The 16,953-nt window shown below is 40.7% G+C and overlaps 1 protein-coding gene across 3 annotated transcripts in view; it reads left to right on the top strand.

Moving 5' to 3' along the window:
• The first annotated feature begins 7,164 nt into the window (after positions 1 to 7,164).
• LOC116394689 (protein tweety homolog 2-like) overlaps positions 7,165 to 16,953 on the top strand; it is a 25,027-nt gene continuing 15,238 nt past the window's right edge. For all 3 annotated transcript variants that reach the window (XR_004213476.1, XM_031867955.1, XM_031867954.1), the window contains exons 1-3: positions 7,165 to 7,595; positions 11,210 to 11,382; positions 14,846 to 14,957. Coding sequence is in view for 2 of the 3 variants with exons in the window: in XM_031867955.1 (XP_031723815.1) it covers positions 7,467 to 7,595; positions 11,210 to 11,382; positions 14,846 to 14,957 (414 nt within the window). In the remaining variant the exon portion in view is untranslated. The remainder of the gene's footprint in view (positions 7,596 to 11,209; positions 11,383 to 14,845; positions 14,958 to 16,953) is intronic.

Here is a 16,953-nt window from a genome sequence, read left to right on the forward strand (position 1 = left end):
TCTGCCCTTCATGACCTTGCACTTCATGTCCAAGGCGAATGGACAATATCTCGAGTACAATATCTTGACAAGTCTTCACGATGCACAGAAAGATTGATATCAAAGCTTTCACCAAATGGTCCTTTGTTTATTTTCCTAGAATGAGAGTGGAATTTATTATCCAAATACAGCGTTTAATTTCCTCCACTGTGGCTTTATATATTCCCTCCACATCCTCTAAACAATTGGACATTATTCCTCCAGGAACCCTATCTGTCTAATTACCCACTGACTTTACACTCCATTGATTTGAATTTTTAGCTATTCAAATTTTACAATACGTTGCATTTTAAACACTGACAAAACTACTTAAAATTCAGTGATTAAACTCATTGAAGTACATATATCAGCAGTTTTGAGAGTACATTATCTACTATGGAATACTTTAGATCCACAGCCCCCCGCTTGTGGTAATGATTCAAGAGTTAACAGCACCATCACCACTCCCCCCATTAGTTACATTTATCTGTATGGATGTAATAATTTCTTTCTCTCACACACCACCTTCACGTCACACAACAGCATTCTCTCTACACTTGGACCCCGGTATTGTTTGTCACATGTATCACAAACCGATCTTTAATGAGACCCTATCTGAGACCTTGTCCTTAGCAGGGGGGCCATTATGTGTAATGGTTGTCAGCTGTTTGGAATGCATTACCCATGTGCCATTGTAATGTGCTCATTTGTACCCTTGTCTAGAGTCCGAGTGCACATGAGCACTCTTGGTTATTCAAAAGCTGAAATTGGAAAAGTTGCCAACCTGAATGGACCGCGGCAATTTTGCCTATTCTCCAAAAAAATGTGTTTGTGTGAAATGACTGAGGCTGAGAGGATGTCATTGACGGAGAGATGATTTAATTATCTGTGATAAAGCCCTCTTCAGTCAGCCTTGCGTGAAGTTGGCTGAGTTCCTTCTTGGAGGAGGACTCATCATCAGCATCAAGAAGGACAGTGCTTGGGATCCAACAGTACTTCTCCCAGCTGCATTGAGTGAAAATTCTATTCATGAAAATGTGTTCTAAGTATGATGGAAGTCCCATATGTCAGCATCAATGGAGTATGAGGTCAATTTAGGAGACAATTTACGACACACAACACAAACTCATGAGTGTTTAACTAACGAGCAAGGAGCTTTGTGTAACGAAGTAAGATGTATAAATCTAAACGCTGCTCCCCACTTGATATGCAGCATCAAGCAGAGTCACATCAGCTATGCAGCAGATAATTATGAACTTAAGCATATTAAACTCGTAAAAATGTGTAGCTTGGAGCAGAGAGTCTCTTAATATAATATTATGTAGCATTGATAAGCAGCAGATGATCATCAGTTCATTACAAGGTTACAAGCAGCATTTGTTGTCATTGTACAAAACAGAGTTGCCCAACGAAATGCTGTTTGTAGTATTTTGCTGCATAAGAAAAAACACATGGAAAAAAAACCTTGAATTGAATGACTTTACTCATTTCTCACAAAATTTCTCACAGCCAGAGGAAAGAAGCTGCTCTGAGGTCTGTTGGTATGGCAGATGATACTTCTGTATCTCTTCCCAGATGGCAGCAGGGTGAGCAGGCTGTGGCTGGGGTGAGCTTTGTCTTTTAATATCCTTCGAGCACGCAGGCACCTCATCTCACCAATATCACTAATGCTCGGTAGATGGGAACCATTGATGTTCTGAGGGGTTTTCTAATCACCCGCTGTGGAGCCCTCCTGTCCTGGGCCGTGCACATCCAATGCCAGTTTATAATGTTTCCGGTCAGGATGCTGTACAAGTCAACAAGAACTTAGCATATGGAACTTTGTCTTCTTGAGCTCACTTGACAATTACAGCCAGTTTTGAGCTTTCTTCACCAGTATGGAGACGTGCATCTGCTAGGCCCGCCCTGTGTTTGTTCTCTCCTCCCCTTTGCAGGTCGTCAGTGTGCTGGCACACCTGGGCTAATGAGTACAAGCCTACAAACAAGCCAGTTCAGGCTGCTTCCCTCTCCCTCCAACATAGTTGTTTTTCCTTTTAGCACGCAACACTATCAGACACTATTCTTCACTCCCAGGACTTACATCATCGATGTACTGTATTGGTCACACCTCAATATGTGTTTGTTAGATGACATTCTTTATGGATTTGTGATACCTTTTGCCTTTCAACCTTCGTGTTATCTCCCTCTTTTTGTGAGATAGCTCATGACACTCGGGTAATAAAAGGAATAACATTTGTGTGAGCCTCTTCTAATTTGGCAGTTTGTTTGCACTTTTTTTCCGGGTAACTGAACTGGGATGCAAAATTTGATAATTGTTTTGTTGTTTGGGGATGAGGATGCTTTTGTCAGTCTGGTGCGCAGTAGTATAGTATTTGGTGGGTTCACAATGACTTTTGAAAAACAAATTGTTGGAAGTTAAAATACTGGTAACTGAGGACATGAGTAAGCAACTCGTAGTTTTCCAGCAGTCAACTCGGTGGCTCTAACATTTGAACAACAAAGGGAACTGCTAATGTTACAGCTTGAACATGAAAAAGTCAAGCAACAAAGGGAATTTGACGGGGAGGTAAAACAAGGTTAGGCACACACTTAAAAATATCATGCAAAGATTTCTGTTTCTGGCCCCAGGGAGCATGCTGGAGGCCAGCCAGGGGCTGAGGAGACATTATTAGAGGTCCTGGATGAGGGTTAGAGGGCCTGGGGTCGGGCTCTTCAATTACCTCATCTTTAGAGGGTAACCTTTCCTTTTCCTCATGTACTTTGTTTGTTTCCACTCCATGGACTCACTTCCAATACAATGCAGTTGCAATTATTACCATCAGCAACCATTTGGAATGATTGGATTTGCTCCAAAAGCTGAAAAATAGACTAAGGCTGTATCATATGGTCGACTTCGCACTGCTGTGAATCCGTAATTGGATAAATCGCATGCTAAGAAAGCCATTTTCCTGCAAGGGAATACAAAAAAGGACAAATGTGCCAATGTTGCTTTAGTTTTTTCTCCTCACAAAAATCATTACTGCATGAAATAGCCCTCATAGCACTGGGTGGCTGTATAAAATAGTATAATCATGACATAGAAACTGCTGTCTCACATACAGTAGCTCCGATGGCTGAGATTAACCTCACACGGGTTTGAAGAACCAGGCAGAGTAGAATAGTCAACATGTGTACGCCAGTGGAGTGATAGCTCTCGGGGGGGGGGGGGGGGAATGCTGAATGCTTTGCACTCCAAAGGTTTCATTTGGGCCCCAAGCATTTGCACACAACAGACTTTTACAGTAAAAACAAATGGAAAACAAAGGTTCAAGGCAGTCCTTTTGTCAAAAAGAAATTAACTTTACAGTTAATAACAAAGTTTATATGTTCTGGCCAAGACTAGCAAAGAAACCCTCGTAGCACTTTGCAAAGCTGTATCACTACATTGAAGAATTTACTTTGTCTCTTTCTACACTTTTTTGTGACTTTCTGAGGGTAAAGATGGTTAAGAGGTGTTTAAATTCAGCTTCAGTAGAGCACCTTCACACAAAGTGCTTACTGAGCCTTTGGTCATTCTGTCACTGTTTGGAGATAGTGGCTCATGTCCACAATTAATCGCTGCAATTTTGCATTGCATTATGTCTAAAGAAACTTAAGGCGAGGCATACGAATAAATAAATGTACTTTCTTTTGTAACGAGGACACTCTTTAGGAAATAGATTCCAGGGACTCTGTTCTATTTCATTTACTGAACGGACAGAGACGTATTGTAATCTGGTTATTCCCCCTTTGCTTTTATTTGTTTATTTTCAGGTCACCTGCATTGCTTTGACATTCCATTTTTTTTTTCTCCATCCAATCATTGATCAAAATAAATGAACCACGGGAGGCAACTTTTGATTAATTTACCGAAGCAATCTCCTCCGTGAAACATTATCTAAATAGACAAATCCCCCTGATCATAACATGCGGCTATAGCATCGGAGGGACACTGGGTGTTTCAAAGTGGCAATATCCCGCGGATTGCTGCATTGATATTACACTTTAATGCAATCTCAGGAGCCACTGAGCAGCCCAGTTTGATTGGATAATACCGGTACATTGAGCTCTCAGGCATAAATCTTCATTCCTATGTATAAATCACTCAAAATAGAGCAAGGGGATTTGAGTCACAAATCCAAAAAAGCAATAACCATGAAGGAGGAAAAGTCCAATACAACACATTTCCACATTCCACTGAACAGTAACTGTTATGGCTAGGAAGGAGCCCAGTAGTATAGGATGTAGACACGAGGCTCTTCAAAACACTTTTAAATGAACCAATCATCCCTGTAATTGTTATGGAGACAGTCAATCAGGAGGTAAATCCGGCGCTCGTTGAGGACACTTGAGCACATGATGAGGAAGAAGCAACAATTACAGCATACAACAAGGGCTGTGAAAAGTGTTGTTTTTTCTCCTTTTTTTCATAAAAAATAGCATCTGCAAACCACTGCACATATCCAAGATGTGTCCGTGTCAAGGCATCTCATACTATTTCTTATTCTACACATTATGAAAAAAAACAGGTTTAACGAAAAAGTCCTCTTTTCTGTAATTCCAGTCATGGGGTGTGACATTATTCTCAAGGCAGTTCCAGTCAGCTCCGGGTGAAATGTGGCTGCCCACAGAAATCAAGGTCAGAGAATCACCTGCTCCGAAAGGAATATTTATATATATATATACAATTTAATATTCTCCAGGTTTCTCCAGGTTTTTTTTTTTACCTTCTGTAAAACATTCCAATAGAGCTGTTGGAGCACTACTGACCTTCAGACCTGTCACTCACTATATGACTTTATAAGTTGCTTGACTTCAAAGTCCTCTTTGATATGTCTTTCATATAGCATCAATGCCCAAACTGCTGACCCCAGAGATTATTTCAAGAGAGTAGTGTATCTTATCTATAAGTCAGAGTTCATTAACATTATATCTCACTTTATGGCCAGAATTATGCCCAAAGGAGCTCTGTGCAATGATGGGTTGAGATTGTGTTCTTCACACACATCCAAACAGAGGACACCACTGGACAGTGAACAGTATAAGGTCTAGGCATTGCAGAAAAGTGCTGGGCTGCCACCTAATGGTCCAGCTTCATTGTCCGTGAATAAGTGGTGGATGAACATTTGAACCATTTCCCAATTGGTGATGGCTTTTATGCAAAGCTCTTTAAGCCACAACTACGTACATTTATAGCGAATCCTCTACCAAAGCCCAGCAGTGTTTAAAAATAATTTAAACATGGATTTACAAAGGTACACTCAGAGCTAAGTTTAATTAGACTCAGAATATGAATTGGATTGACAAACAAGTAATAAGAAATAAGACTATTGTGGGGTTTGTGGCTTAACGACATACATCCTTAGGGTACAAGTTCACACTGGCGTCAATGTGATTTGTGGGTCTGACATTTTTTGTCTGCACCGAAATAACAAGAATAAATGAACAGCAGGCAAGGGGGCTTGATACATGTGGCTTGAATTAAAGAGACACAGACAGAGGTGCTTGTATTCATGCCATTCCCTTTTTTCACATTGGTCCCCAGAGTGATTGGCACTGCAATCACCGGAGAGTTTCCTGGCACCATGCTTGTGAAAGCAGAGCCTAGACAGGAATTCATATTCATACAGTGTCTTTCAAGTATTACCTACTCATAGTATTCAGACTCAGGGCACACTCACTTTTTTTACTCTGACCGTGGAGGTGCATCAAAGCATCCAAATAATTGCAGCGGTATAGCCCATGCCATATGATATCAAGATGGTTTAGCTTGCAAGGAAACCACTCTTTATGCTTCATGTAGATAAAACAACTCTTCCTCTGGGAACAATGTAAATGACATTCTCTTCCCTTTTATCTGTTATCGAAAGCAAATGGACTTTCATTCTATTTAGTTTGGTTGATTACCCAGGCCATATACATTAGGCTACTGAGTGATGGCATTGTAGAGTTCTGTTCATATACTGAATCCATTTAATTCAGATATGCTGGAGGCATTTCCAGAGGTATCAAACGCTTTCTTCTAAATAAAGTAACAAAATAATAAACAGAAATGCAGTGTGAGTCAGAGGCAGATCTCATCACACAGACGCTGATACAGCCAAATGTTTCCTCAGTAGCCTTACAGTCCTGATAACCAATGTTACTATTCATTCCCAATCACTAGAAATGGGAACAATACTGTATGTCTTCAGACAAAACACCAACTCATACACTCATACCACTAATTGCTCTTTCATGGTTACATTTTTACAAACTCAAAAACCTTGGTATCCAGCGCCAGTTAAGGTCCATACGACCCTACTTCAATGTAATTTCCATGTTTTCCATCCTACCTAGTGCCACTCTCGCTCACTATACAGCACTGTTAGTCTCTATAGCTGTAACCGTCTGTATGCCTTGCTGTATGAATGCACATAATAATCAATTATAATAATCATTTACTTCTGTGCTTTAGCCATTTAGCTGGGTCATACCGTACCACATCAAGCCTTAGCACCAAAAAAAAACAAGTTTGTTTATAAGTGCCATACGTGCTGGCATTTGTTGTAACTACGAGTTTAAATGTGTTTCTGCACACGGCACCAAAATAGGATCGTGCACGTTTAATACAGTTAATGTGGTGAATCTGATACAGGTGTAAATTCTACTTTGGAAAAGAAAAGCACCACACTGTAAATAAAAGCATAGAAGCCAACATACTGCACTAATGTCTGCAGCATCACATTACCATGATGATCATTACCGTTCACCTCAGTGCGCCTCATTGTCCACAAGAGGTCAGCCATTAACAGCAGAAGTCATAAATAGTGTACTTAACACCCCTGCCTCTTGCGCCAAATGCTGCTGCACGTCGAGGCCAGAGTGCAGAGCTTCTTTTTTTATGTGACTCAATTTTATTGTGGAATCAGTATTTTGATTTTCAATGGGGAGAAGTTGGCACAGGCCATTGACATCCAAACGCAGCTCGTCTATTCGGTGTTTGACCATGTTTTCAGTGAGGGTTCACGTATTTTGATTTACTTTTCATCATTTAAAGTATGCCGTGGCCTGGCCCACTTGACTGAAAAGTGTTTGTCACGCCTTCTCTGTAGGAGGCAGGTTCATACCGTCACTCAATCCCGTGTCTTGGATACAAACGCTTGGCCCGCACTGAAGCTGTATGATGTTTTAGTAGTTGCGCAACTTAACAGTTCACACAGAACTATGGGAACCGGAGTGAGAAGTAGTGACAATCTGTCCGGTTCTAAAGGTGTCATGGCAAAAAAAGAACTTACCCAATAATGTTCTGTGGTGATTCTAACCTCTACTAAAGTCGCGTTGATTATATTTATTTTTTATTTTTCACAAAACCTGGGAATATTTGATTGTCAATATCTCGAAAGAAAGCGCGCTGTCAGTGGTTCGGTGGACTGACTTTTCAAGCAGGAATGGCCACTGCAAGACTCGATTACGTTGCTCCGTGGTGGACATACTGGCTGCACAATTTCCCCCACTTCAATTTATTTTTCCAGACGGTCGACAACACTTTCAAGCCGGAGGAGGCGAGCTATCAGCAGGTTAGTAAATGTACTTGCGCGTAAAAGCGCACGTAGTTTCAAAAGAATCGCATCAGAACAATCAGAGCTCCTGCGGACCACTGACAGTGGTAAACAACATATTTAGATTCAGATTCAAACAAAAAGTTGTTTTAGACAAACTGCTGTGTTGAGTGATAAACGCTGTCTTTCCCTCTCTTCTGTCTCTGTGATGCATCAGTGTAGCGCCCTCAAAGTGTTGCTCTCAATGTCAGGAAGTAAGAGCCCATTCTGTACTGTAGTTCTCACATGATGACACATGACCTGTATTAACTGGACTGTGTACTATTTCAGGTAATAAACAACATGTATCTATATTTCTGCAAGTTTGCACACTCTGCTTAGAGGGACACTAACCCTTCGTTATAGTCTTTATTACTCGTGAACACTCAGCTTTAACATGTATATTGTATGTTGTGTACTTTTGTATACAGTCTTGTTAGTATCTTCAGCTAAGTTAAAAAGGTAAACAACATCAAGCAACCTACTCCTTGTAGGAGATGGTTGTGTTCTGCTCTTTCCCCAAATCCTTTCCATGATTTTATTTCAAGAGAAATTGGATTGAGGCATATTTTTCAGAGTGTAAAGATTTTTTTTTTTCAAATTAAGTATTTCAATTTCCCCAGAGTACATTTATGGCAATTTGAGGCCATGTGAATGTCCCAAACTGTCATGTTTAGTAATGGGGACTGACCGTGGGCTTCAGGACCAGAGTCATAGATAAAATGGGCTGTGGGATGGTGAAAAACATTATGGGTTTTTCATGCTCAGTTGTTGCCATAGTTTTCCATCTGCAGTCAATCACTTCATTATCGCTGTTATATATTGTGCCTTCATGTTTTGGACTTAATTTTCTTCGCTTCTTGTCTGTTTGACTCTTACCATAGAAAACTTGGATTTGTTATTTGTCTACAAAGAGCTTGGATTTATTCTCACACAGTGTACAGTACAAATGAGTCACATGATATCACAACAGCGTATAGTTTGAGCGTAAATTTAAGTAAAAATCACTAATGAAGTTCGTATGAGACAATCGATCAACACTGCATCCTTTGATTTATTCCAACAAAATCAAATCTTTGTGTTTATTTGTTGGTTGACAGAAAAAGCTGTTTCCAAATCTAATTTTGAAAAATTGTGGACATATTGGTTTACTGAATGATAACATTGCATACAGATTTCATTTTCAACTTGGAACCACTCATGACAGCACTGTCTGGGTTATATTACAAAATTACAACAGTCCCCCCCCACGAAATATAAATGAGTTTATAAGTGTTGGTGTGTGTCTGTGTGTAAGGGCAATTCCATGTGGCACTGCTTGCTCCTTTTTGCCCCGATTCATTTACAAAGAAGCCGTCACCAAGGATCTCTGAGCTCTGGCTCGTTTCCTTTAATGTGCCTCTCTCTTCATGTATCAAGGTCCATGTGGCTCATTGAATCCCAGCAGTGTCACACTGGCACAGCTGAGCACTAGTCAGCGAGGAGTGAAGATAGCCACAGTGGCGTCACGAACACCGTTGGTAGTCCATAAGGCCCACACAGCCCCTCGAGCCTGAGAATAATTCATGTTCTTCATTTGACATGTTCATCTGTTGTCTTTTGAGGAAAGTAGGAAGTGTAGAGCAGCCACAGAAACATTTCCTAGTGCTTGTTGTTTGCTGTTTAAATAAATTAGACAGGCGTACATACTTAAACCTACTTTATATAAACATCCTTTTGGGAAGATAAAAGATCAATGACCGGTCAATTACCACAGACACACTGTAGTTGTTTTCTGTCTCTCTTTCCTCCTCCTTCTCATGCATCCTTTCCCTTGTTATGGCATTGCAGCCTGTGGAAATTGAAGTGCCTGCCTGTCTAATTACAAAACAATGGAGTGGAAAATTAGAGAAGAGAGTGGAACTAGCAGAATGAAGGGCCTGAAACGGAGTTATAGTGACAGAAAATCTAACCAGGGTTGAAACCACTGTAGATTCCACACCACTGCGACTCTTGATGATTAGTAAATTATTGGATTAAGGTTTTTGCCTGGATTAAGGAAGGGCATCTCAGCTGGCTCTGTGTCTGTATTGACCTATTTCGTTTAAGACACAATCAATCTTACGCCACTGGCTCAACTGTATTTTTTTCCTGTGCAGTCACATTGAAGATATTCAAGTGGGCATGATTGGTATTTTTTCAAGGCCACCATTTATCTTGGTTTGCAAAGCAATGTTCACCCACACACCCCAGCAATACAGTATTTATTACTGTATGCTTGTTCACTCATCCTGAGCACGTTTTTTTTGTGAATCTAAGGGCAAAATAAGGCTCAGCTTGAAACAGAGTTTGAATAATGAAGGACTATGCAAAGAATATGCAAAATAATGTAATTTAAATTCAGCCACAGTGTCAATGTCATCTAAATGCAATAATTAGTCACAGACATTGTACTCAAGGAACAGCTCTGCTAAGTCAGCCAGACCCAGACTTTATGAACTTGCGGGCACTAAAACCAGGGTGCAAAGTATTTGCAAGTAAAACCAATGTCATGCTGTTCTCTTGTCTTTAAACTAACATAGAGCTCCATGTTTTGAATTTGAGTCCACTAAATGTAATGCTCCTCAGTGATGATAAACGCTACGGGAGCCCCAGTTGTGACTTTTTGTTTCCATTATCAATGTTTGTGCAGCAGTGTAGACACTTTTTAAATGGTTGGCTGCTGTAAAGACAAACGTATCAATTGGTGTTTCTGCTGCATTTAAAAGCATATGCATTGGGAAATAAGCTACTGAGAACTATGACTAAATGGTCATATGACTTGTCTGTAAGAAAAAAAAAACAGGATTATAAACTCTTTAGCGTCAAGCAAGAAATGTTCCCCCAAATATGATCTGATGCAAATAAACAATGCCATATTTTTGTCTGCCTTGGAGCGTGCTGCCAATTCTGTATTTCTGTAAACTCTATGTACTGATAACAGCTTTGCAGAGAATTAAAAAAACCCAAGGACCATGGGGATTTATAATGAAATATTCTGTGTTTCATGTACATACACACTATTTAATACAGCATTCCCAGCTTCTCTATAGAGTGTTTGTCTCCATCCTTCAGGCTTTGACTATTTTATACACTCAGAAATCACAAGACTGAATGAAAGCCATTGTGTCACATGATTCTCCCCTCCCACAGCCCTGGATCATTTCTGTTTCCCTCTGAGCCACAGTCCAAGGTCTGCTGTGGCAGAAAAGTCAACATTCTCTGTTGGCTTTTTTCGCCCCAAAAACCTCAGACGTCTATGTTTCTGTCCCCCTTTTTGCTGCAGTGATGATGATGATGATGATGATGATGATGATGATGATCATTGGGATGAGGTAGCTACACGCTAACCTCAACAATATCTTTATGCATGAGTGTTGTCCGATAGTGGTGGGTTGTTTTCACTCAGGCTGTCAACCTTTCCGGTGGCGGGGTCACGCAGCCTGACATCTCAAGCCCAGCTGTCAGCCTCTTTAGAGATATTTGTGGATATAATCTGCTGAACAGTTCTTAGCCTTGACTTCAACTGATGAAATGTGTTGCCTCTTTTCTCTCTCTCCACTTTCCTGCCCCAGTCTCTGATATTTCTAGCATGTGTTGGTGCAGTGGGTCTGTGTCTGAGCCTGCTGGTTGTGGCGGTATGCCTGGTCTGCATGTGTTGCTGCCGCAGAGACATAGATGAAGACACCAAACGGCCGGATACCTGCTGTCTCACCTGGTCCGCTGTCATCACAGGTCTCATCATATGGTGAGTCTGAAGGGTTAAATGGTAAACCAATGCCATCGTGTTTCACACATTTGATGACATATGAGCATTACGCTTTGGATTAAGCCTCTCATCTACTGTGGAAGAACACTGCAACAACGTCATCCAGATATTCAGATAATCAATCAATAATCAAAAAATGATTTGACTCTATTTTATCCCATACAAAAGTTGTCTCCACTACCTGCTTGTAACCGAAGGTTCAACCATTTCTTTCTAAAGAATACAAATAAGGGTATTTCTGGCAGGCATCAGCATCATCAGCAGGGCCCCTGATCAGCTGACGGCTGATCAGACTGCTAAATCTCTCAGCTGACTGTTCAGCTGACCATGCCCGCCAAAACTTTGACCGCTGATTGCTTAGCTTCGTCCATTTAATTGCTCTACCAAACCATAATGCTGCAGCTTTTAGAATTGGCCTGGTCTGTTACAATGTTGTTGTGTGCTTTGTCCACTGTTTCCATTTGACATACTGTCTCAACAACATATGATATGGTCACAGGTATCTAGGCATGGATCTTCCAAAAAATCTCCCAGAGCTCATAATTGTACTTTCATTCATGATATTATACTCCTGTCAGAAACAAGAGTCACCAGATGACAGTCTCCCTAATGAGTCACCAAAAAAGACTTGACTGAATTTGCGTACAGATCCGCTCAAACTTGTGACATTTATTTAAGTGTTGGGCTTTAACTTTGTTAACTTTCTGTGTAGATACCGAGCTGCTACAGCAAACAAGGCCTTTTGTGTTGTTAAGTGACTGAGCGTGATGCTGTTTAGCAAAGAGGCTCTGGTCTCTGCTCAGAGCTCTCATTGCTCTCTGTAGCAACAAGGGACTTTAGTATATTCATGTCGACAAATTATATATTTTATAATTGACGGATGCAGCATCCCATTAGATAATCTAGCTATAATAAACAGTCTTCACATTACAGGTTAGGTTTTTGTAAGTATTGCCTGCTCCATCTACACTTACTTGCTGATACCAGCATTTTATCTTTGGCTTGAGATTGTGAAGTTGTTCCCTTTGACATGTTTTTAATGTTGAATAGCTATTGACTGACGTTATTCCTGGTAGTGTCGAGCTGTTGCAGCACAATTGAAAATGTGCTTGTTACACAGTTTTGATGGCTTTTTTTGTTTGTTGCTGGATTGGATCAAAGTAGACTTGTGCACAAACACAAAGAGATGTATATAAAACAGAAATTCTCATATATGATACGGCACTCAACTGCACATTTTTTTGTTCTCTCATTATGCTGTCACGGCATTTAAGAAAGATCTAATTGTTCATTCCGTTGACTTTTTCCAGCTTTTAAGTGAGCATGACACTCAAACAGAATTACATCTCAGTCATCCCGCAGAAAATGGAAAAGGGATCTAAGAGCCGCTGCACCTCTATTTCTGACCCGAGGAGAATGAATGAGGGTAAATTAAGGTTAACAATAACAAACAAATCTAATATTCTAAAAATCCTTCCTGCCTGTGTCGGATTCTGTTAACCCCTGATGCAATTTATTATTATAGCAGCAATACACTGGTCTCCACAGAATCAAGGCATTTATCTGTTATTACTTGTTCATCCAGCTGGCCCCTTGTGCTGCTCACAACATGTTTTGAATACTAAGATGCAATTGTCCAGTCATCACACAGTCTGTGAAGTGTTCCATCCTTGCAGGAACAAAGGCACTAAATATCCTGGAGTGCACATAAGCTCTAGTGCTATTGCTTATTGTGTTGCTTTCCTTTAGCTGCTGCAGACAGCCTTTTTTTCAAAGCCACAAAAAAATACTAATGCTTCCCTGGAGGCTAAACACACACGATGTCCTGTGTCATTACTGTGTCGTTAGTGGGTCTTTCTTGTCGCTGACATGTCACTTGGTTGGCCACAGGGTTGATGAAGAGCTCATTGTTCAGCTTGCCGCAGATCAACTGAAACAAAAAATGTATTGCAAAGCTTAAAGCAAGCGGTCTTTAACCAGCTGAATTATGCAATTTTTTAAAACCAGAAACATGCATTTATGCTTCGAAGGATTCATTTCATTGTATAATTTTTTGCTCCGACTTGATTGTGGCCCTAATCATAAGCTGAGGATACTAGTTTAATAGATGATACACAGGCAGTGGTTTTCATTATGCTTACAAGGTTACAGGGACAGGATGCTAATGGACACACAAATAAACACACACCTATGCACATAAGCACTCATAGTGAGATATTACACACATCCTGACAGGATGCATTAAATGCTAAAATTAAACCCCACATCCCTTCTTTGCACTTTAATAACGTCCTTCGTTGTCTTTTTCTCACTGCGGAGGATGATAGTGTCAACGTGGCCATGTGTCCACCTCACTATTGTGTACTATTTGTGTGGTTTTGCAGCACAGATGGTGTTAAAAATCCTCAGTATGTGAGTCATTGGGAAAGTAAACTAGCTCTTAGTTTTCTGTACATGTGGTATCGCGGAAACAACAATCCTGCTCTGACTTCCTGTTATCTGAAGTTTGATTGATGAGCTCCCTCTAGCTATGGAAAATGCCCCTAAATGCAGTTGAAAGTGTTACTAACCTCCGACCTTTGTGTGGAGTGACCTCACCACCATAAAGTACAATGAAATTGTGTCATCGCTCATGTCACTGTGGACTGCTAGCATAGGGGTACACTGACGCAGGGGGTTAGGACATTCATCTTCCCCATATCAGAGGCTCTGAAAATCTCAGGCTGCAGGAAGGTAAATAGGGATCCTGTGTATTCCACTCTGATACATTTAGCACTGAATGGGCTAACAAGCTACTGCTGAAAATAGATGGTTTGATACAGTGTGTTTAGCTCAGAATGTATGTGTGAGAGAAAGGGGTCAAACATATAAGTAATAAAATAGATAAGTGAAGGAAGTAGCATGGGACACAATTTGTACTGAGACTGCACAATAAAGGTTCAAAATGAAGAAGAAGATTATAGAAAAACAATGCAAAGTCTAGAGCGGGTCGCCCTTTGATCTAAAGATTGGTGGTTCGATTCCCGGCTCCTCCAGTCCACGTCGATGTGTCTTTGGGCAAACCCAACCAAATCAGCTGTGCCTATGGTGCGTGATTGGTTTACAAGTGTTAGTTAGTCTGATTGGCAGGTGGCACCTTGCATGGTAGCCCCTGTCGTCAGTGTATGAATGGGTGTGAATGGGTGAATGACATGTAGTGTAAGCGTGCTTTGGGTGGTCGTAGGACTGCTTTGGCGCCGTACAAGTCCATTTACCCCGATACATATCTCCCCTAAAGCATCAGTGTTCCCCTTTAGGAGTTGTGAACAACATTTCTTTGTCTTACTTGTCGTCTAATAACCTCATGCAGTCTGTTATCAAGAAGTACCACGATACAACAAACAGGGCATTAATTATGTTTATTTATTTACTCATTAAATCTGAATCTCTCCTTTTTTCACAGTTCGGCTGTGGGAGTGGGTTTCTATGGTAACAGCGAGACCAACGATGGGGTGCACCAGCTGACCTACTCGCTCTACAATGCCAATCACACATTGGGTAGCATCAACAATCTGGTGAGAGAAGCATGCCAAGCTCCCGTCAGTCCTACAGTCGTACAAGCATCACAAATATGAGATGATAGATGTGTCAGTGTAGTAAATAATAAGGACTGTCATTTTGCTGTGAATGAATTGTCCTACGCTTCGTATATTTTGGCTTTTATTTTCAATTACAAACATTTTTGATTAGCTATGATGACACAAAGCACCATCTTACTCGAAAAAGTGATTTACAGCTGGCAGACACTAGAACCCCTCCTCTACTAATGGGGTGTACATCTGTCTCAAAGCCAGCACCTCACTGTGGGGGGTCTGTATCCGCGTTTTGTCACAGGGAAGAAATTGAGGTGACTGCTGCCTCAGGATTTGTAAATAAGGGATTCTTGCTATACAACTGCTGACCTGCATTCGGGGGAGTTATTTGGGAGGCTTAAAGGGGAGGAGGGATAGGGAAGAGGAAGGAGAGCGAGGGAGTCACAGCAAGGCCCTGCGAGAAGCAATAATCTCAACGAGGAAGAAGAGGATTAACTGCATCTGCAGTGAATTAATTAATGGATGTAAAGCCTCTCCTCTTTCCATCTCTCCCAGTCTCACAATCTATACTGTGTGTGTGTGTGTGGGCGTGTGTGCATGTCCATTTCACCATCACACATTAACTTAAAGGCCTCATATGCACACATAGTGTTTCAATGTATCGACCCAAACAGCTTTGTGTACACTCTTTTCATTGTGTTTGCTTTAGACTTAGAGTTAATCCATTTGTAGCTCACACGTTGATTTGTGTGATACAACAATTTGGGTCAAAGGTAAAAAGGGATATAAAATATACTCTGAGTTGCCAGTTTAGTATGGCCCTGCAATAAAAAAATAGTTTTTGTTGAAACTGTTTTAGAGAGGTGTTGATTCATCTTTGTGGCATTTTGGAAGCTCTGTCCACGGTCTCTTGTTGTTATAAATGTGTTGTTCGAAACATGTCTCAGTATAATTCAATATAATTCAGCAACGTCCCAAATGACATCCTCCAAAATGACCATGAAGTTGAATCAACACCTCCCTAAAGCAGTCTCAGTTGTATTGGACTGCATTCAGTTCAGTATTACCAATAACCTGGAAAAGGGGTGTAGTCTGCACCACAACGTTTTGTTCGTGCTGTAGGAAGTAAATGGGATTCAGCTCTGAGGATTTCACTTCCTTGCTACCGACCTTCTCCGCAGTTTCTTGGTATTGATTTGATCCTGTAGCATGATGTATACCATGGCAGCAAGAGGAACATACATGTTCCCCTGGGAAACAAAGGCTTTCTCACTTGCAGGATCATAGCTGGATGTAATGTATTCCACTTACAGAGGTGATGAGCTGGCCGGCTGTCCATCCAATAAAGCCAAAGCTGCTTTAGTCTGTGTTTAGTATTGAGATTGAGAAAGTCATTTAGCCACTGATCTTTATTGGTTTACCAGATCCTTTCTTGGCCTTATATATATATATATATATACATATATATATATATATATATATACATATATATATATATATATATATATATGAGGCTCCTGGGAGGTTTGTGATTTACACTAGGAGCTGTTTGGCACTTCTGATGGCTTGTTAAGGCTCTTCCCATCATACATCATGCACTCTCACATACTGCGAGGGCCATAATGTCATAAAGGGAAAGATTTGATCAGGAGGACCATTCTGTCTCTCGCTATTGAAGGGGGCTTTTGATTGTTCGCAGGCATCCTTTATTAGAGCTTTATTTCCAGTGTTCCTCTTGCAATATTAAGAGCTCGTCAGCGCTGTCCGGAACAAATAAGACAACATGGCAATCGCACTATATCTGCGCTTCCAATTTGCAACCGGTTACACTTTTATATATAGCTCTTTCTCTTTGACAGTGAAAGCTGTCTTGTGATTCTTGGAACAAAATGATTACTAATGTCTGCACCATACATCAGTTGCCCTGAATGTCCCGCTTCACTGTCCTATTTCTCAATGTGTTACGTAGCTTGACTTT

Source organism: Anarrhichthys ocellatus, unplaced genomic scaffold (genome assembly GCF_004355925.1).
Source record: "Anarrhichthys ocellatus isolate YVR2014 unplaced genomic scaffold, GSC_Weel_1.0 scaffold40, whole genome shotgun sequence".
In the NCBI taxonomy this organism is placed as follows: Eukaryota; Metazoa; Chordata; class Actinopteri; order Perciformes; family Anarhichadidae; genus Anarrhichthys; species Anarrhichthys ocellatus.